The 22,420-nt window shown below is 43.8% G+C and overlaps 1 protein-coding gene across 1 annotated transcript in view; it reads left to right on the forward strand.

Annotated features, from left to right (window-relative positions):
• The first annotated feature begins 1,895 nt into the window (after positions 1–1,895).
• Positions 1,896–22,420, forward strand: part of LOC109910615 (rho guanine nucleotide exchange factor 12) — a 127,213-nt gene continuing 106,688 nt past the window's right edge. Inside the window, exon 1 of the mRNA XM_048615346.1 lies at positions 1,896–2,776. Within this exon, the coding sequence (XP_048471303.1) occupies positions 2,745–2,776 (32 nt within the window). The 5' untranslated portion in view covers positions 1,896–2,744. The remainder of the gene's footprint in view (positions 2,777–22,420) is intronic.

Genomic DNA, 22,420 nt, shown 5'->3' on the forward strand with positions numbered 1-22,420 from the left:
AAATGGAGGTGTTGGAGGGAGTACCCAAACTTCCACACACCTCAGCTGCCCCACATTCTGAAGGTCAGCCATTGGACTTATCAGGCATTTCTGAACCAATCAAACCAGAAGGAAAACAAATCTTTCCCAAGGGATGGGGAAGGACTGAAGTTTGGGATTAGGAAACATTATTGGATAAATAACTCACGGCACTTCCCAGCAAAATGGACTCTGGGTTTGGAGCGGGATTTATCCTGGGTGTGGAAGCAGATTGATTTCTGATTTGCTAGGGGATTGACTCATTTTTGGAGTGGGACTGACTCTGGATGTGGAGCAAGACTAGTTTCAGGATTGGTCCAAGACTGAATTGGGTCAGGAAGGGGATTAAGTCCAGGTTTGGTACAGGATTGACTCCAAGTTTGGAGTGGGACAGACTCTGGCTTTGGTACATGATTGACTGGAGTTTGGAGTGGGACAAACTGACTTGTGTCATGGAGTCATTGAGTCATACAGCATGGAAACAAACCCTTCGATTCAACTCATCCATGCTGACCAGGTTTCCTAAACTGAACTAGGCCCCATTGCTGTACCCATCCAGGTGGCTTTTAAATGTTGGAATTGTACCAGCCTCCACCACTTCCCCTAGCAGCTTATTTCTTATACACACCACCCTCTGTGTGAAAAAGTTGCCTCTCAGGTCACTTTTAAATCTTTCCTCCCTCATCTTAAACCTATGCCCTCTAGTTATAGACTTCATAACATCGGGAAAAGACCTTGGCTATTCATCTTATCGATGCGTCTTTTATAAATCTCTGTAAGGTCACCCCTCAGTCTGCTACACGGACACAGGGAGACTAGCCTGAGCCTCTCCGTATGACTCAAACCCTCCAGTCTTGGTAACATCCTTGTAAATCTTTTTTGCACCCTTTCCTGTTTAATAACATTCTTCCTACCACAGAGTGACCAGAATTGTACATAGTTCTCCACACGTAGCCTTGACAATATCTTGTAGAACTGCAACATGACATCCCAACTCCTGTTCTCAATGCTCTGACCAATGAAGGCAAGTGTGCCAAATGCCATCTTCACCACCATGTCCACTTGTGACACCATTTTCAAGGAACTATGTACCTGAACCTCTTGGTCTCTCCCTTTGATAACACTCCCCAGGGCCCTACCATTAAATGTACAAGTCTTGCTCTGGTTTGTCTTACCAAAATGCAACACCCCTCTTTTATTTAAATTAAACTCCATCTGCCATTCCTCGGTCCATTGGCCAAGTTAATCAAGATCCCATTGTACTCTTAGGTGACCTTCACGGTCCACTATACCACCAATTTTGGTGTCATCCACAAACTTTCTAACCACGTCTCCTAAATTCTCATCCAGATCGTTTTTTTTAAATGACAAACAACAGTGGACCCAGCATCCATCCTTGTGGTGCACTGCTGGTCACAGGCCTCCAGTCTGAACAACAACTGTCCTGCACCTCACCCTCAGGTCTCCTGTCGTCAAGCCAATTTTGTATCCAATTAGCTAGCTCTCTCTGGATTCCATGTGATCTAACCTTACTAACAAATCTAGCATGTGGAGGCTTGTTGAAGGCCTTGCTAAAGTCCATTGTAGATAACGTTTACTGCTCTGTCTTCATCTATCTTCTTGGTCAGCTCTTCAAAAAACTCAATCAAGTTTGTGAGTCATGATTTCCCACACACAAAGCCAGGCTGACTATCCCTATTCAGTCCTTGCCTTTACACATGCATGTAAAATCATTCTGTCTCTCAGAATCCCTTCCAACAACTTACCTACTACTGATGTCAAACTCATTGGACTGTAGTTTGCTGGCTTTTCTTTGCAGCCTTTCGTAAATGATGGCACAACATTAGCCACCCATCAGTCTGCTGGGTCCTTACTCGTGGCTGTCAATGATACAAACGTCTCTGCTATGGGCCCTGCAATTTCTTCCGTATATTCCGACAATGTTCTGGGATACACTTGACTCCGGGGCAGGGCAGCATTGACTCCAGGTTTAGTGCAGGACTGACTGCGGGTGGGGAGCGGGTTTGACCCCGGGGTTGGGAAGGAAGTGTTGCTGCACAGGATTACTTTGCGCGGAGTAGGTCTGGAGGCGGCGAGGCGGCGGCGGCGGATGGAGGGCGGAGGTGAAGCGGCTCGAGTGAAGTAACAAAGTAACAACCGGCACCGGGACCGGGACCGGGGACACTGTCCGGGGGCGGGGGACCCCACACCCAGACACTGACAGCGACAGCGACTAACTGACCGGGACTGAGTATCTGGGAGACGGGGCCGGAGCTGGGGAGAGTCCAAGGCCCGAAGCCAGCGACCGGGGCCCGGAGCCAAGGAGAGCCCGAGGCCCGGAGCCGAGAGCCCGGGATACATTGGGATACAATCTGCTACTTTCCTGATACATTGTGCTGCATTTTATTGCTTTTCTTCCTTGCGGATACTTTGTTTCTGAGTGGATCCTGATCCCGGTTTGGCCCAAGAGCCGTAATCCCACTGTTCCCCCCCCTCCCCCCCCACCGGGGAGGCGGCGGCCCCGGTTTCAGTTTTGGCCCCGGACCCGGGGATGGGTGTTCACTTCTGGAGACGCCTGTGAACCGTCAGAAGCGGCGGCCCCTAGAGCACTACGAAGGCCGGTTGTCCCGCATTTAGATCTCGGCCGGGAGCGGCGGAAAACTCGGGGGAGATTGCGGAGGAGAAAATGAGAATTGGATAAACTTGGAATCATTGAGAGGAGCCAAATGAGCGTTACACCGTCCGGCCTGAGTGAGAGGTAAGAGAGTTGCTTAAAAAACCCGACTGAAGATAGTTACCTGGGTGATCATTTCTTATTGTGGCCTGTATTAATCTCACTCTGATATTCCTGGGAAGAGCAAGCGGATCGAGAGGATGCAGAGATTCTCGACAGTGGTGCCCGGACTTGTGCTGGAGAAGCTGGGATTGTTCACCTTGGAGCAGGCAAGGTTAAGAGCAGATTTGCCAGAATCTTTCAAAATCATGAAGGATAGGCTAATGTGAGGAAGACAGACCGAGCAAGAGGGTTGCGAATCAGAGGCTTTCAGATTTTTCAGAAAATAACTTGTTTTGGGGGTGGGATGCAATGAAAATTTTATAGTTTTAAATGGGTGATGGAAGCGTATTCAATAACTTTTAAAAGGTAATTGCATGATTCATGAAAAGGAAAAAAATGCAGGATTATGAGGAGGAATATTGGACACCTTGTGAAGAGCTGAACAAGTTTGAAGGGCTGAATGGCATCTGTGTTAAGATAAACTTATCCTAGGAACCAGACAGTAATGGTGACAGGATCAGTAACATTCGCTTTTAGTTTGCTGAATCTATGAGATAATTAATGGTATGTTGGAAGCTATAGTTCACAGTTTCAATTCTTTTTCTACATGGGTATTGGCGAACAGTCAAATCCGAGTGCAGTTAGATAATAATTAATGACAGAGACTAGAATGAAAAACAGTTATAAACCTTGAATGCTAACTATACTGGATCATAGTATAATATGACACTGTTGAGTTTGCTCTTTGGTTTCACATTATATTCCCATCCTTCTATCCCTACCCTGTTACAGTAAGGGATTTGCAGGTGAGGTATTGGGGCCCACTGGAAGAGTTTCTAATTCAGAGCACACATGCTTGATGGAAAATTCCATGGAATCACTGACTCACTGGCAGTATGAGCACTCCACAATTCAGGGATTGGTAAGGAGATAGAGTTTAGCATTGTCCTGAAATGTTGAACAAAAACAAGGTGTGGCTATTTTGATCTGTCAGTCTTGTTGCAGAGTGGAATAATCAACCAGTATACTATGGGAAATGGATCTTTTAGTACTTCCTCGAGTTGGATGAAGTTTGGGATTTCACAAACCAAACTGCTCATAAATAATCAAAATGCTTTTGTGTATCTGTAGAAATTTAGCTGCCTGTCTATTGGGACTTTTGGAGAGATGAATTCATAGGAAAGAGCAAAGTAGTATACTCGCTGCTGGTGTATGTGATTGTAGCTGTTATTTCACTAGATGCCCAGAGTGGAATAGTGCAAAAAATTGGGCAGAATGTGGAGATTTCTGAGGTACATTTAGGGCTGTGACCAATTTGAAGGGGTTTCTGTTATTGATTGTTGGGAATGATTCATAATTTTATTGTATGAAAGAAATGTTTGCATGACATATTGGGACATCTTCAATGTGAAAGACCTAGCTGATGTGAAGAATTTCTGAGTGAGATTCTGGAACAAGAGCAGTTCCATGTGGAATAATATCTGCTTTTGCTTGAAAGCAGCCAATCAGATTGCAAACTTTTGATCAGGAAGCAGTAAAATGGGAACTGATTTTCCAGAGAATGAAACAGCTGATTGAGACCGACCAGACATTATCGGTTTGAAAGTGAAAGGAACATTCCAGCAATTTAAGATGATGGATAAGGGCCACTGAGCTGTTGACTTGGTTGTGTCTTCACACATCAGGAACTGAGTGGTAATCTTTCTGATTGCCTGAAGATACAGGACCCAAACCTGGTTTAATCAAGCCCAGTTCCGTCTGCAATAACCTATCTTTTAGTAGGTGTGTGGATAGAGGATTATAGCAGCCACTGCAACTCAATGGGAGGACATTCCACTTTGTATCAGTGTCCTGAGTCATCACTAGTGACCTCTCTACAGCAGTAGACCCTGCCATTTATTCCCAGTCAGGGCTCTCCTGTGGGATCTGTATCATAGAATTCTACCTTTCAACTCAGTCAGCCCCAGAAGGCACTATTCAGAATGAGTTAAGTTTAAATGATTTGCCCAAAGGTTTACAAGGGTTTATGCTCCAGCAGGGAGTACAGGTCCTGCACTTTAGTCTAAACTCACAACTAAAGTCTTTTTGACATTGTATTCTTCCTATTTGGACAACCGGTCCTTTGGAGTTTTACTGACCACTTGTCACTATGGGGAAAAATTGACAAGAAGTATGATTTACTAGGAACGATGTTGTCTCAACTTTGCCCCAATCAGATGGAATGGATAGACTAATATGTGTTTCTGTAGCATGGCCCTTTATCAGAACTGATGCTATGTGCTTTGCTTTCAATTCAGGGATATTGGAACTTAGTAACCATGATCATGCTGGTTCCTTGGTGCAGAAGATCCCATGGATATCAAACATGAGTGAATAGTCAGTCTATTTCTGGTGGTTGGTTAGAACAGCTGATCGGCAGAATTCCTCAATTCTTTTCCAGTCAGCACCAGGGATCTTTTGCATCCATCAGGCTTTGGCTTAATGTTTTATCCAAAGGTCTACACTTTTGACAGTGCTACACTTCTATAGTGGCAGCCTTGATTAAGTGCCTAAGACCTGGTCCAGGATCTGAGTTCATAGCTTTCTGGTGTTAACAGGGGCAGCAGGGTGGCTAGCACTGCTGCTTTCACAGCACCAGGGATGCGGGTTTGATTCCAGCCTTGGGTGACTGCGTGGGTTACTGCTGGGTGTTCTGGTTTTCTCCCACAGTCCAAAATTGTGCAGGTTATATGGTTTGGCCATGGTAAATGGGAGGTTTTGGGGACAGGATGGGGGTTTGGATCTGGATGGGATGCTCTTTTGGAGGGTCGGTGCAGACACATTGGGCTGATTGGCCTCTTTCTGCACTGTAAGGATTCTTTGAACTGTGTCAGGATGGGAGTACTCTCACCTGAGTCCGAAAGTTCATGGGTTCAAACCTCACTCCAAAAGCTAGAGCTAGTAATGTACCCTGACACACCAGTGCTATTATTGAGAGGGTGCTGCCTATTTGGAAGTGTCATGTTTTAGATGAGATGTTAATTTGAGGCCTTTTACGACCCTCCGGATGGATGTGAAAGATGATGTGATGCCCATTTTGAGAGTGAGTAGGGGTTTCCCCCCAACTCTCTCTGACAACATTTATCCCTGAGCAATGTTTTGGAAGAAATGAAAAAGCAATCTTCTGGATTTACCACTTCCTGTTTATAAGATTTTGCTGAGTGCAAATTGGCTGCTGTCATTCCTCCATAAGCATTTTGTAAGCACCTGAAAAGTGCTAGGTAAGTGCAGGGCTTGCATTCATTCTTCTGTCTGAAGTGAGGGAACGAAAATTGAGCCAACTTAGCTTTTTGATGATCTATAGCAACAATAGTACCCTGCTCCAACTGTTAAATGATTGCTGGATTTTTCCTACACTCTTCTACCTATAATCTTCTGTAGATTGATCAATCATTATTATTTGTTGCCCACTCTGTGTTTGGAGGTGATAATTTGGCATTGCCTTCTCCCTTCAGTTCTTCAGTCAAGTTTTTGTTTCTGTGCCATAAGGATTGCAATTTTACCCTGTGAGGTAATCAGGGCAATTGCTTAGGAAATCAGGAGGTTGGTGTCCAAATTACTGAGCTGCTTCACTAGTTACGTTCCACTGGTGGCCTTGATGAGAAACCCATTTAACCACTTAGGATGGTGTGAAGTTGGTCTAGTCACCCAAAAAAACATCAGAAATACTGAACACATCGTAATACTAGAATTATCTGTGATCTGTTGTTGGTCTTTTGGCGAAACTGTGTGGCTGTGGATCCTGGTCTAGCACGTATTTTGGGAAAGCTGTGGAAAAGTTGTCAGCCTTGAACCGGAGTTGGAGAGGACATTGCAAGTCTGACCAGTATTTGAATCAGGAGCAGTCTTGAGGTGTAACTCAGATAGCATGTTGCACCAACTGACATGCTGAATACAGCAGAGCCACAAGGAGTGGAATTCCCATTTTAAGAGATATGACTAGCCTTTGGAAAAGATTCTTAATTTGTTGTTGAAAGTTGCTATTTGGGATTAAATAGGATTTATGACCAAGAGAGTAGAAGAGGCCGCCGCACTGAATAATCAGCCTAAGAGGGAAGCTACTCATCAAATCAGAGATGGAAGTCGTGAAGTTGTATTAAATCTGTGGAGAGGAACCAACAATTATCAACCTATTTCTCTCCTCTGGTTCGCTGCCTTCATGATTTATCATCATCAGAAGAGTTTGTGCTAAACAGCAGTTATTTTGAATTCTAAATCTGGCGCTGGTCTGGTCACCCCTCCTAGTCTGGAAATGACGCCCTATTCAGTCCAGGTTGTGTTGACTGCTGGCTTGGAAAGTTTTAAGTTTTGCTTCTTGGTGTGAAATTCACTGTTTAATCAACTCAGAAGTAAGTCAGTTGACTCTCTCTCTGACTGGATGAATATTTACTGTAGTCCCTCAATCTTCCTTTCCTTTCATTGTGTCACTTCAGCCTGAGTTTTGTATTTCTTGTGTTTTGAGATGTTCAAAGCACGTGGTGAACAATATAACCCGAGTGGTTTCCGGAGGGGAAGTCGTTGAGATTTATTTTGAGGTTGATGAACCCACAGTGTGATGTGAGACACTGCAACATTCTCCATCACACAAACAGCTCATCCTTTGTTTGCTGCTTTAGGATGTAGCAGATATGAGGCTGATATCGTTTGACTTCCACCTCATTGGCTTGGTTTTGTTGCAATCCATCCTGACTTTGAAAGGTAAAGTGCTTCACTGAAAGCAGTTTAATTTGTTGTGATGTGGGAAGTTGAGCAATGATCAGAGTTTCAACAAACCGTCAACAGCTGAGTCTTGTTGCTGTCCCAAGCACACATTCTCTACTGAACCGCTGATAGAGTCCAACTGCATTCATTTCCTGTCATAGCAGCCAACAAGTTGGCAGAATCATGGCCTTGTGTTGGCCAGTGACTGCAGTCAATTTAATTTACCATCCTGTGGGTCTTTATCTTTGACCAGATTGCAAAGCACATCTTGGGAAACTGCAACCTAGCTTAACTTTACCAAAACAGTTAGTGGCTCAGTTCCCACATTCTACTCTTGAGAATATCCAAAACTCTGCTGCTTGTTTCCTAACTTGGTCTAAGTCTGATTCATCCATCACCATTTTACTTGCTAAACCCATGTTGGCTCCTGTCCTGCAACACTTCATATGAACATCATTGTTTTTTCATTTGTTCATGGGATATGGGTGGCATTGGCTAAACTAGCGTTTAATGTGCACCTGTAGATGCCCTGAGCTGCCTTCTTGAACTGTTGCAGTCCTGTTATAGAGGGAATTCCGGGATTTTTGACTCAGCATCATTGAAGGGGCAGAATTTATTTCCAAGTCAGGATTGGAGGGAAGCTTGGTAATGCCCTCCTTCATATGCTGTGTGGCTGTCCATTAAAGTGATAGTGGTTGAGGATTTGGAAGGTGCTGTCAGAAGAGTCTTGGTGAATTACTACAGTGTATCTTGTAGATGACACACACTGCTACCAATGTATGTCAGTAGTGAAGGAAGTAAATGTTGAAGGTGGTTGATGGGGTTCAAGTCAAGCGGGTGTTTTGTCCTGGACAGCATTGAGTTTCTTGAGTGTTGTTCGAGCTGTACCTGAAGCCCATTCAATCCCTCAAGCTTCCTCTATCATTCAACAAGAGCATGGCTGCTCTGATTGTGACCTTAATCCCTTTCTGCACCCCTTCATCCTTGACACTCTCGTCATTCAAATTTCGATTTTTAAAATTCTCATCTTTTCAGAGCCTGATGTTATCTCTTTAACGTTCTTCCCTCCTGCCATCCTCTGACATTTCAACAAACTTCTAATTCTGACAGCTGGAGAGTGATTTTAATTTTTCTGCCTTTAGGTACTCTGGTACTATGTTCTGGAATTCTATCCCTAAACCTCTAAATATCTTTTTCCTTCTTTAAGAGACTCTATCAAACAAAATAATACCAAAGTTTTACAATGCTCCTGTGAGGGGCCTGAGGATGCCTTTGATCTGGGCAAAGGGGACTGTCTAAGTGTATGATGGTAAAGCAGCATGTTGCCTGGAGAATGTCCTTTTCTACTTGGCAGTGAGCTGATTGAAAGCCTAGATGCTGACTCACTGGTTGTTCATTTAGTAAGAAAGTCTGTCACGGTTCTTCCAGCTAGATGCAGTCCTAGCCACACCCAGTCATGTATCGTAGCAGTTTGGTATGTGTGTTTGTTTACCAGGCTCGTTCTGTGGCCTGTGTTGGGTCTGTGTTGATGAGACATCAGGAGCGGTTATTGAGACAAAGAGTTCTGGGATTGGGAATATTGACGGTGCTGGTAGCAAGAATTCCTCGTCCTGCTGATGTGTCTTTAATTGCTACTGAACGTTGTCAAACACTTGCTCTGTCTTGAAGCTACAGTTCAGATTCTGTGGAGTAGATGGGATTCCATCCGCCTGTTAATTATTGTGAAGAGCTGCTGACTTGCACTCTGGGTGTGGACTCATTCTGCCTGCATCAGTATTCTATAAATAGGTGTGTGGGCCGAGGCAGAGACAGGCTGTGTAATTACTGCTCCCGTTCCCAATGTGCTGGCCTCTCATTACAGGCATGTTCACCCTTTCATTGCTACTGGTTTAATGATTTCAGAAATCCAGTCTATACAACATCCTCCTGCTGAATCTGTGTAGCTTCCTGATTGTTGCAGGTTTGCAGCATGTTGGCAGACTTGTTCCTCCTTCCTGGCATTCTGGCACTTGCAAACAACATGACTTCATCACGCATAATTTTCTATAAACTTAGAATATTGCAAAGTAAAATTGGATGATTGTCAGACCCCAAACAACAGGTTATGTCAGGCTTTAATTATGGTAAGGTTATTGTTGACTGCAGAGGATTTGAGTTTAGCGCACAAGAAGTTGGAAGATGTATCTTGTCTTACTATACAACTTAGAGCAGGGCCAGCACAAGGTTAGACAGAGTAAAGCTCTCTCTACATTTTTAAACTGAAAGTGAAGATACCTCTTCTATTTGAAACAAGTAAAGTAAAGCTGTCTTGACACTGTCTGCTTCAAACTCTCACAGGATATGTGTAAGATTGGTTTAAATACAGTGTATTATTCTCTCTACTCTATTAAACTGAAAATAAATTTCCTTCTACTATTTCAAACAGAAAGTAAAGCTACCTCCACACTGTTCCATCAAACAGTCCCAGGACAGGGACAGCATAGAGTTATATACAGAGTAAAGCTCCCTCTGTTCTTTTACTCTGAAGGTAAAACTAACTCTACACTGTTCCCATCCCACCCATGCAGGACAGGTGCAGCGCAGGGTTAGTTTTACATTTATTTTTATTTCTTTTACATACTGATCATGTGACTTGTCTGGTGAAGTTATACAATCAATCCATCAATGACTCTGTGCCAGAGAACGAGTGTGTATGAGTCATAATCTCTGTTTACCATGAAAGAATTCTCAGAACTGACAAAGTGAAAGTGAGGGTGGGATTTTTAACCTGTGCATTTGTGCTGGACTGAAACTCTAGTCCCAGTATGAAATAAGTCTTTAACTTCGCACGATGCAGCTTCATATTGACTTCCTGGTGGGCTTTCCTGATGGCAGCTGAAGCTGCTGAGCTAAGTCTACATTAAACCTATCCCTTGTTACAAAATCAGAGGAAAAGACTTCTTGGCCCATTGTGTCTCTGCTGACTTCTGAAGGAGCAATTAACCAAGGACCACTCCCTCACCATCTTCACCAAATTGTATTTGTTTGTCTGTTTCAGAATACAATCTGGCTTCCTTTTGAAAGCCTTGAGTCTGCTTCCCTCGCACATTCAAGTGGAGCATCCAGATCCCAAATACACATTGCGTGAGAGAGATTTCTTTTGTGAGAGTGTGAACTGATTCCTGAAGACCTTTATTCAACACCTTCCATTAATGAGACAGGCAACATTAGACTGAAAACAATAGTGCTTTCATCGAGTTATCATTCTGGGATTGCTCCCCACCTCCTCCCATATGCTTCACCCACATTGGTGTGCACGCACAATCATCGAATCCCACACCCCACCTTGAGAGAGGGACAGAGAGACAATCAATAATCTTACCTGTGTTACACAATAACTCAGTGCAGTGAAGTTGATGAGGAACCTATGCATATTAGTTCTTGGCTGTTAACACAGTTTATTGGCGACCAGCTTTCTTGCTGTGAGTTAAGTCTCATTGTGGGAGTGGTTGACATTCCAGTCCTGGGACAAGTGCAAGGTTTGAAACCAGGTTCATCAAAGAAAATGACCTGTTGATTTTAAACCAGCCTATTGTCTTACTGGGTCTAAGATAGTTGTGCCAATATGGCGACTGTAACCATAGCCACCATTTGATCAGTGGCACCCCACAATGTAATTGTCACCAGTAATTTTATTTTTAATTTACTCATGGGACATGGGCTACTAGAGATGGCCAGTATTTATTGCCCATCCCTAGTTGCCCTTGAGAAAGTGGTGATGAGCTGCCACCTTGAACTGCTGCAGTCCACCTTCTGTAGGTTGACCCACAATGCCCTTAGGAAGGGAATTCCAGGGTTTTGACCTAGTGATAGTAAAAGAACAGCAGTATACTTCCAAGTCAGGATGGTGAGTGGCTAACCATCCATGCAGGTGGTGGTGTTCCCATGTATCTGCTGTCCTTGTCCTTCTAGATGGAAGTTGTTGTTGGTTTGAATGGTGCTGTCTGAGGATCTTAGGTGAATTTCTGCAGTGCATCTTGTAGATAGTACACATTGCTGCTACTGAGTGTCAGTGGTTGAGGGGGTGGATGCTTATAGGTGTGGTGCCAGTCAAGTGGGCTGCTTTGTCCTGGGTGGTGTCAGATTTCTTCAATGTTGTTGAAGCTGCACCCATCTAGGCAAGTGGGGAGTATTTCATCACACTCCTGACCTTTGTCCTGTAGATGACGGACAGGTTGAGGAGTCAGGAGGTGAGTTACTTGCTGCAATATTCTTAGCCTCTGGCCCGTTGTTATAGACACTATGTTTATGTGGCAAATCCAGTTAAGTTTCTGATCAATTGTAACCTTCAGGATATTGACAGTGGGGAATTCAGTGATGGTAGCACCATTGAATGCCATGGGGTGGTGATTAGATTGACCATCTCCAAATAACAGACAATGTCTGGCATTTTGTGAGTGTGAAAATTACTTGCCACTTGACAGCCCAAGCCTGGATATTGTCCAGATCTTATTTTTGAACATGGACTGCTTCAGTATCTGAAGAGTCTTGAATGATGCTGAACATTGTGCAATCATCAGCGAACATCCTCACTTCTGACCTCCTGATGCAGGGAAGGTCATTGATGAAGCAGCTGAACATAATTGAGCCTAGGAAACTGGCTCTTGCAGAGATGTCCTGGAGCTGAGATGACTGACCTCCAACAGCCACAACCAATTTCCTCTGTGTCAGGTATCCTGATAATGATTGATTTCACTTTTGCTAGGGCTCCTTGATGCCACGCATGGTCCAATGCAGCCTTGATGTTAAGGGCTGTCACTCTCACCTCACCTCACCTATGGAATTCAGCTCTTTCGTCCATGTTTGAACCAAGGCTATGGTACCGGGGGTAAAGAGGTCAGAGCTGAGTGGCCCTGGTGGAACCCAAATTGGACGTCACAGAGCAGGTTATTTCTGAGCAGGTGCTGTTTGATAGCACTGTTGATGACACTTACCATCACTTCACTGATGATTGTCAGTAGACTGATGGATCGGTAATTGGGTGAGTTGGATTTGTCCTGCTTTTTGCGTACCTGGGCAATTTTCCACATTGTTAGTTGGATGCCTGTTTGGTACCTGTACTGGCAGAGCTCGGCTAGGGAAGCAGCATTTTTTGGAGCACAAATCTTTAGGCCTATTTCTGGAATTTCGTCCGGTCCCCCATAGTCTTTGCAGTATCCAGTGCCTCCAACCAAGTCTTAATATCACGTGGAGTGAATCGAATTGGCTGAAGACTGGTATCTGTGATACTGGGGACCACTGGAGGAGGCTGAGATGGATAATCCACTCAGCACTTCTGGCTGAAGATTGCTGCAAATGCTTCCTCATCCTAAGATTCCTTATCTTTTACACTGATGTGTTGGACTCTTCCATCATTGAGGATGGAGATATTTGTGGAGGCTCCTCCGGTGAGTTATTTAATTGTTCTTCTTCTCCACAACCAACTGATCTGAAGGATCACTTAGCTGTGTCTGTCGTTTGCCGCTTATGTTGTTTGGCATGCAAGTAGTCCTGTTTGGTGGCTTCACCAGGTTAACACCTCATTTTCCTTTAGATATGCCTTATGCTGCTCCTGGCGTGCCCTCCTGCACTCTCCATTGAACCAGGGTTAATACCCTGGCTTGATGCTAATGGTTGGTGAGGTCTGTGCTGGGCCATGAGATCGCAGGTTGTGCTGGAGTACAATTCTGCTGTTGTCGATGGCCTACAGCACCTCCTGGTTGCCCAGTCTTGAGATGCTAGATCTGTGCGAAGTCTGTCCCATTTAGCATGGTGATAGTGCCGCACAATATGATGGAGGGTATTCTCAATTTGAAGGTGGGACTTCATCTCCACAAGGACTGTGTGGTGGTCACTCTTACTGACTCTGTCATGGACTGATGCATCTGCAGTTGGCAGATTGGTGGGGATGTATGATCGAAGCAGTTTAAAAGCATTGAGATAGTTTCAACTGGGAATGCAGCCAGTGATGAGTGCTGGGCAGAATCCTACAAGAGGGTTCCTGCTTGGAGGTGAAGGTTCCTGAGAGTTGCTTGAGCCAGGCTCACCTTTGGGCTGGGATGGACTGATGGGAGTGAATGAAAAAACTGGGTTAGACACAGGAAAGTGGAAGAGCTGTAATGTGTCTACAAACTTTAACTTGATGAACCAAATGGAGCTGAGCGTTTAGGGCTTTGATTTTTGTCCAACTTTTTTTTATAGAGTAGAAATGGATACCTTGCTCACTGGCTGTGTGATTGGGTTATTTCTTTATGGAGAATCTAGGACCAGAGGGAGTAACCTCAAAATAAGAGGTTGCCCATTTAAGATGGATGAGGAATTTCTTTCCTCAGAAGGGAGTGAATCCATGGAATTCTTTACCACGAGAGGTGTAGAAGCTATGTCGTTAAGTACATTCAAAGCTGAGATGTATTTTATGGAGAAAAAGGCAGGAAAGTGGAGTTGAGGATTATCAGATCAGCTATGATCTCATTGAGTGATGGAGCAGACTCAATGGGATGAATGGCCTGCTTCTGCTCCTACATCTTATAGTATGGTGAAGAGCAAGAACAGTTTCAGAATTTTCTGACCAGCAGTTTAGTTATTCCAGCAATTGGACAATGAGGGGCTTCTGCCGAGGCTGGGCTGCGATGAAATAAGAATTGGTATCTTTTCAACAACTTGTCTTATAATTAGATGGAACTCCAGTTAATGCTAGGCCTGCAACACTCTGGAGAAACTGAGCCATTTATGTCATGTTGATCATAGCATCACTGCCCATCCTTGAATGTTTCATGTCAATGGTTGAGTCAGTTGAATCTACCACTGCTTTAATTGTTCTGAGTTACTGATGTAAGGATAAATGGGTCATTTTCGGGTTGGCAAGCTATCACTAGTGGAGTACCAGAGGGATCAGCGCTAGGGCTTCAATCTTTTATTACTGATTTGGATAAGAGGATGAATATACAGTTGCTGAATTTTCCGATGACCCCCAGATAGATTGTAAATTAAGTTGTCAAGAGAAGCTAGTGAATCTGCAAAGGGACATGGATGTGATGTGAATGGACAAAACCTTGGCAGATGTAGTGTTTTATGGAAAGTTGTATTTGTTCATTTTGGTGGGAAGAATAGAAAAGCAGCACATTATTTAAATGGAGAGAAGTGTAGAATGCTGTAGTACAGAGGAATCTCAATATCCTGGTGCATAAATTGTAAAATGTTTTACTGCAGCAATAAAGGGCCTTGGGGAGGGTATATCTGGTGTATTAAGTATAGTTTGATTTCCTTATTTAAAAAAGGGTATAATTACTCTAGAAGCAGTTAAATAGAGGTTCACTCAGCCCCTTCTTGGGATTGAGGGGGTTAACTTACGAGGAAAAGTTGAACAGATCAAACCTGTACCCGTTGGCGAAGAGTATTCTGATTGAAACATAAGATTTTGAGAGGACTCGATAGGGTGGATACTGGGGGAATGTCCTGTCTTGTGGGGGAGATGAGTACTAAAGAACATAATTTAACATTAGGAAGACTTCCATTTCAGAGTGTGGAATTCTGCTTTCCCAGAGAGCAGCGGAGCTGGTTCTTTAAATTTATTCAAACTAAGAGATTTTTGATAGATGAGGGAGTTGAGGGTGAGGGACGTAAATAAAAGGTGGAACTGAGGCTGTAGTCAGATCAGCCATGATTTTATTGAATGGTGAAGTAGGCTGAAAGGGTCAAATAGCCTACTTCTGCTTCTGTGTTCATACAAATCCAGGACCTTCTCAAGTTCCTTGGACCATGAATGTGACCAGCAGGAGATGCGTATGAAGCTGATCTGCACTGAATATGCGATTTAGCCTTAGCCTAAGCCTAAGCCAGTGAAGAGTCAGGATTGTAGGGGTGGGCGGGAATGTGATCTTTGAATGGGGAAGCAGATCATAGGCCGGGAGCTGTGGAGAGGCGTCAGTCGTGGAGAGTTGGTAATATTGAATGTCTTTTATTGTCATGCACATTCAAAATAAAATGCAGTGAAAAGTGTGCACCGTCTCTCGTCTGTAAGCGCTATTTACAGAACAAAATAAAGAAAGATAACTTAGAGAGTCCAACTTTCCTTCTTAGCTGCTATACTGCCACCAGAGTCCTGCTCTGGGCTTTCCAGCCGATGCTATGCCGTCAAGAGTGTCCTGCTCTGAGCTACATCAGTCCTGCACCATGCCGTTGTCAGGGGCCTACTCCACCTGGAAAATGAGAGCCCTGCTCCAGGCCTCACAGGCTGACTGACTGACTCATCTGCTGCCTCTGAAAATGACACTGCTGATCTGGCGCCCATTGAAGTTGCCCCCCCCGTGGAGCTCTCTCGGCCGCCATCGCTCTGGGACTCGGTCCCACGCTGCTCCGGTTATGCAGCTCCTCTGCTGCGCCGGGATGTGGCCTCTAAGCCCCTCCTTTGCTCTGGGGACTCAGCCCCTCCAGGACTCACTCCTACCTGCCAACGTCGCTCTGGCCCGCATTGACTCCGCTGCCGCTGCAGGACACGGCCCATGTGCTCAGCTCCTGCCTGGTTACTGGAGGTGACTCCTTTCTTCTGGTTAGAGTTAAATAATTGAAGTTAAAAATAGTTAAGGGACTTGAGGGGGGTTAGGGCAGGGAAATACTGCAAAGGGGAGAGGGAGATAGAAAGAAAGGAAAAGGAACTGGCGAACAGAAGATCCGACTGGATTGTCTTACTGTGCTGCCATCTTGTTTCTGCTGCAGGAGGGAAGGGTCTGGTGTTTGGAGACACAGGATGAGTTGAATAACCTACCTTTGTTGGTGTTACTGGATAAGGACATTTGTAAAGAAAGAAGGAAAGACTTGCATTTATTTTTGTGCCTGTCATGGTGTTCCGAAATCCCAGAGAAGTGTAATGTAGCGAGGATGGGTGGTGGCTTTGCCACGTGTGGAATCTTGTGGAATGTGCAATATGATAATGAACTGAGAGTCTTTCTTGTAGTGATGTTCGTTGAGGGATTAATGTTCTGTGAAACAATTAGGGTGTGGGGGCAGCAGGGGAGAGGGTGAAGGTTCATAAGTTGAATATCCTTTGGGTTCTTGCAGCATGTCATTCAAAATTAAAGTGAGCAACTTTATGAACAGAAACTTGAGAGCCGGCTGTCCTTGTAAATAATTGTGTATTTGCTAACAGTACCTGAGGGGACACGCTCTGAGTTGGTATTCACTGAATCCTCAATATTCAAGGGAAGGAGGGAGGGAGGTTGCAAAAAAAAAAGTGCACCAGATTAAATGAATAGTTGGGCTCCTGTGAATTTTGCAGTTTAACGTTTCTGATTCAGAGATTCAGACAGGCAGTTTGTACAGTGGAAATCTCCTGTCCAGGTGAGGGCAATCCTGGGAAAAGGAGGAGAAACAGCAGGCACTTTTGTCAACCCTGCCATCTCACTTTCTCTTTCAGGCTCTTTGTTTAATGAGCTGTTTTTCAGATTGACTCTTTTTAAAGCTCTTCGCAAATCTTTGCAAGAGTCTTTTTTAAAATACTTCCTCAAGTATTTCAAAAACTTCTCTTTGGTTAGCTGACAGGAAGAACATAAGGTTCACTGTTGCTTCAAACTGGTTGCTTGTCAGTGGGAGTGGAGTTTGTGCATGTGTATGATTTAAGGCTTTCAGCCACTTCACTACCACTAGCGGACTATTAGGAGAATGAGTGAAGCAGCAGGAACATTGCTGAGAATGGCCAATCCTGGGAAACATTGGGACCATGACTGTCGGAGTTTAGAAGAATTAGAGATGATTTAGTTTAAGCACACAAGATGCTAAGTGGACTTGAAAGGATGCTCTAAGAGAGACTAAAACTAGGGGTTTCCATTTAACGACAGTGAAGATGAGTGTTGAGAGTCTGAGGAATACGGTAAGTATAGGAATCAAATGGTACAAGGGGCATACAGGAAAGTAGAGTTGAGGTCATAATCTGATCAGCAATGATCGTATAGAATGATGGATATGGCTCTTGGGGTTGCTACACCTGCTGCTAATCAGTGTGTTCATATGTGTGGTATGTGCAACTGTTTCCCTCAGTTGTATTGTTGCTGTCTTAACACTTGTGCCTTGGCCTGTCTCCATCCATCTAATCATCCAGTGCTTAACACCACCTAGTGTTTTTGGAACTTGCTGGTCTTTCTGACTCACAACCACACACTCATCCTGCATTTACACACAGTCCACTGCCATTCCCTTCCTTAAAGAGAGAGGTCCATTGCTGTTACTGCGGCCAGTTTTCTACTTAATTGATTGGTACTGACCTGAGGACACTAAAGTGGTAGTAGTTTTCTGAAGTGCTAGTAACTTGCTCGTTTGTTCAATTATCCACCTGTTGACTTTTGACTTCTTTGAGTTGAAGCATATGGTGTGACAAAAGGTTTTATTGTTACAGATGTTGACGTACAAATCCTACAAAAGAAAAAGTTTGATGTTTGAAATGGATGCCATTTTCAAGAATGTCATTGTTTGACATAAACTAATATATGGCAGTTTTAAAACAAGATTGAACAAAACCTCTTTTTTTGCTAAGTCTTGAACTTGAGCAGAGATTTACACAGATCTGCCAAACTGTCGAGAACCATTTTGTCCTTCAAACTTGGATTGTGCTTTGCTTTTAATTAACTTCAAGACATAAAAACAAATAAACTGAGGGGCAGAACAAATATTATGTAGTGCAGTGTAATGATCTCGCTTCTGAAAAACCACAGCTGCTCTGAGCTACACCATTCCACCCACACAATCCTCCAGTACAATATAAGACATAGTCTGATATAGTCTAGAATTCAGGAAGAAATTATCGAATGACAGTAATCCTGACTCTGAGACCAGTTACTCTGTGAATGCTGCACATTCTGTTTGTTACAATGTAAGGTGGGCCGAGGGATAGTCTCTGGTGTCAAGATGTAACCTGCATTTTCTATTTCTGCTGATGTATGTTTCTCTGTTCTTATCCTCCCCGCACCTTCCAATTGTGTATGCATTCCTTCCTTATTCTTTCATTCTCCCTCTTTCCTGTGTATTTTTGTCTTCCCTCCATCCTATTTTGCATCCTAAGTCATCAGTTTTACAGAGCGCAGTTGATTTGATCTTGAAATCAAGGCAGCCTTGACTGGAATTATACCAGGACAGGTTACAAAAACTTGAGTCTTGACCTGATGAAGGATTTGATAATGTAGAATTATTTGCCTCAATTTTCGTAAGAAGATGGCACATTTTGTAGAATTAGAGTTAGGCTGGTCAGGAGGGCAGTGAAAAAGCACTGTTCTGCACAAAGGATAGAAGAAATCTGGAAGTTTCTATCCCAAAAAGACTGGCTGATGTGGATCAGCTGTTGACCTCAGGATTGAGATTGACAGATATTTGTGGGTGACTTATGAAACAGGAGCAGAAGTGGATCATTTTTCCCTTTGAACCTGCTCTGCCATTCAATCAGATCATGGCTAATTGTTTATGTATCAAACTCCACACTCTCTTCTACTTAATTTAGCCGTTTATTTCCCTGCCTAACAAAAATCCAATCACTCTGTCTTAAAAATTTCATTATTTCATCTACACTATCTTCTGAGGCGGAGTTCCAAAGCCTCTCAACCTTCATCTCTGTCCTGAAAATGCAAACCACAGTTTCAAGAAAGTTCATCACTATTCTGTATAACTGATGTGGTGGAGACCAGCCATGATATGCCCCCACCCTACCTCCTGTTCTTGAGCTTGAATCTACCTTTTTCTTCTCTCTCCCTCTCTCAGTCCTCTTTCTACACCTATCCCACTCTGTTGGCCTCTTTACATTTTCTGTTGGTCTCCCACATCTCCTTCTGTCTGTGTAAACATTTCTGTGATTCCCTTAATCAAGTTGTGTTTCATGTTTGCTCTTGTACGTGTGCTGTCTCTCTCTCTCTCCCATTGCTTACACACTCATTCTCTCTCTCCCTTACTATTGTTACCTCCAAGGCTAGAGGAGTGCATAAATACTTTATCTGATATCAAGCTTGAACAGAAAGATCTATTAATCAGATTTATTAATACATCCGTTTATTGGTTTATCATTGAAGCAAAACTTGATCAATTATTGCATTTTCTTTGAATGTCACACACATTAGTGACATAGTTATAAATGCTTACCCTTCTAAATAATGCCACAACACACTTTCTCTTCAGCAAAATTGAATCCAAATGGATTAGGTGACCAAAAATAAAAGTGCTCTGTCCAATAGGTTATCATTGGGGGAAAAAGGATAATGTCGAGTAAATTCAATATTCTCTCATTCTGGTGTTCTAACATGTGTTACCAAGTCACTAATCATACGCAATTGCCTCTGGAATCTTGGCAGACATAGCTTGCTCAGGAAATATCAAGAAGTTTCTGCAATCCTGTACCAAATAGGTTTTGCAGACTTCAGTAAGAGGGTGTTATTTTCAGAAATGGGAGATCAGCTGGGCAACCTTTTCTTGCAGGCTTCTTGTCCCTCACAGAAGACCAGATGAAACTCTCCAAGCCTGTCTTTGTTCAGACAGCTCCAACAGGGTTCTGTAGCAGAATACTTAAACAGTCATGTGATTTTGAGTTAGCTTTTTTAAAAAAACTCATGTCTGCAGTGACCTGTCAGTAACCTTTCTAAAAGAAATCACGAGATGTTTCTACAAAACATGAAATAAATTCATTCTCCAAAGTCCAACAAAACTAGGTCCTTGAAGAAATATTAAATATGAAGGATGAAAAAACAAAAACTTTGGATGCTGGAAATCTGAAACCGAAACAGTGTGTGCTGGGAGAAACTCGGCAATCTGTCAGCATCTTGTGCAAAAGAAACAATCTAATGTTTTGAGTCCAGCAACCTTGCGTCAGACTCTCATTCTGCAAACTGTTGACCAACTTCGAACAAAGAGTCACTGGACTCAACACATTAACTCTGTTTATCTCTCAACACGTGCTGCCGGACCTACTGAGTTTCTCCAGCATTAAGCTTTGTTTCAAATATGAAGAATCTTTCTAATGCTACCCAACAACAGTTCTGAGTATAGTGAGGAATGCATTAGCTTCTAATTCCTGTTACAGAAACTGAGGACACAGGATTATGAACATAAATCTTAACTCCTGCAGCTCCCCATACCCCTCCCAAGTTTTCTTTTCCCTCTTCCCCCTTTCATTCCATTACTCATTTCCACCCCCCTCACTCCCCAGTCCTCTCAAGAAGCGTTGTGACCTTTTTTTTTAGAATTTACTTTTTAAATTCGTATCTACAATATCTTGCTTCTAGTTTCCTGATATTTCAAGCTGCGTTGCTTTGACATGGGTTTTGTTGATGCAAATGTTGATTTTCTTTTCTCAATGGTAGTTCGATTATAAAATAACCAAATAGGCATTTGTGTCATTGGACAATGTAGTCTCATGTTGGTGACTATGCCAGTAGGTTTTTAAATCCTGGTGGGGAGAGTTCTCTGGGTTCTTGACCAAACATTACCCCTTTAAGATTGGTACTGGGGGGTTCTGAGGGTGATTGGTTGAGAGGGCTGTGATGCGATCAGCACCGCCTCCTGCATCATCTTCCATCAATAAAATAGACTGTGAGCACAGGGAGCAGAACTGCAATGGGTTGCCTTTGACCTGTTCTGAATCCAGGCTGTGAAAATCTCTGACTCAGTGTCTGCATCAGCTGAAGGATATGTTAGGCTGTGAATTGTTTGGTTTGATAAATGATCAGGTAAACACTGCAGGTCCGTTTGTTTGTTCTGAAATGTCGACAGGAAATGTCCATACGTTTCTCAGTAACTGCCTTTTAATGGTTGTCTGATATGGATTCATTGTGCAATGACTGTTGGCTGCAGCCTGCCTGGGTGGAGGTAGCCCTGATTTGGGTGTTAGTGAATTGTCTTCCCAGCTCTGGCTAATTCAGTTTTAGTGCAGATTTACAGTGAGAAATGACCTGATCTGCTTGTGTCAGATTGCTGTGTCTTTGCGCAAACTACTGTAGGGACTGACTCTGCCTATCAATCCAACAACAATATTTTGTTTTACTTTTGGGCTGAATTTTATCAGATATTCCTTACACTGAATGTTATTCCCTCAAAATGCTGGGATAATCTTCCAGGAAAGATGAATTAGAAATGCCTCATTCCAGATTGTGGACCACTTCCTGTCTGTTTGGAAAACTGCAATCTAAAGGGGAGATTGATACCTTTCAGCATTGGTAAATGACATTGAGAATTGTGGTTTCGTTTGTGATGAACATTGGACTTTGGGCTGGTTTATGCAGCATGAGGTCTGGTCACATTTATCATGGTGTTACAGATTCTTCCCTATGCCTTTGTGATCAGCCCATTTCTGAGTCCAGATCATCAGACACTGACTTCACAGCAACCTCTTCCTGTGAATTTCTGTAATTGATTCTCATTGGCTTTCAGGTCCCACACACACTGACTCTCATTGGGGTATGGGGTCCCGCCCATGCACACACACTGACTCCCACTGGAGTACAGCTCCCAAACAAACTGACTCCAACTGGGGTATGGGTCCCACACACAAACACTGGCTCTCACCCGGGTATGGGTCGCTTGCTCTTTCTTGTGCTCGCATGCTTGCCCTCTCTCTCTCACGCTCGCATGTTCTCTCTGTCTCTCTCGTGCTCACGTGCTCTCTCACTCTCACGTGTTCTTGTGCTCGCTGTCTCCCTCTCGCGTGCTCACTCGCGCTCGTGTGCTCGCTGTCTCCCCCTCTGGCGTGCTCGCTGTCTCCCCCTCTGGCGTGCTCGCTGTCTCCCCCTCTGGCGTGCTCGCTGTCTCCCCCTCTGGCGTGCTCGCTGTCTCCCGCGCTGGATCGCTCGCTGTCTCCCGCGCTGGATCGCTCGCTGTCTCGCGCTGGATCGCTCGCTGTCTCGC

This window comes from Rhincodon typus, chromosome 32 (genome assembly GCF_021869965.1).
Source record: "Rhincodon typus isolate 14 chromosome 32, sRhiTyp1.1, whole genome shotgun sequence".
NCBI classification, from domain to species: Eukaryota; Metazoa; Chordata; class Chondrichthyes; order Orectolobiformes; family Rhincodontidae; genus Rhincodon; species Rhincodon typus.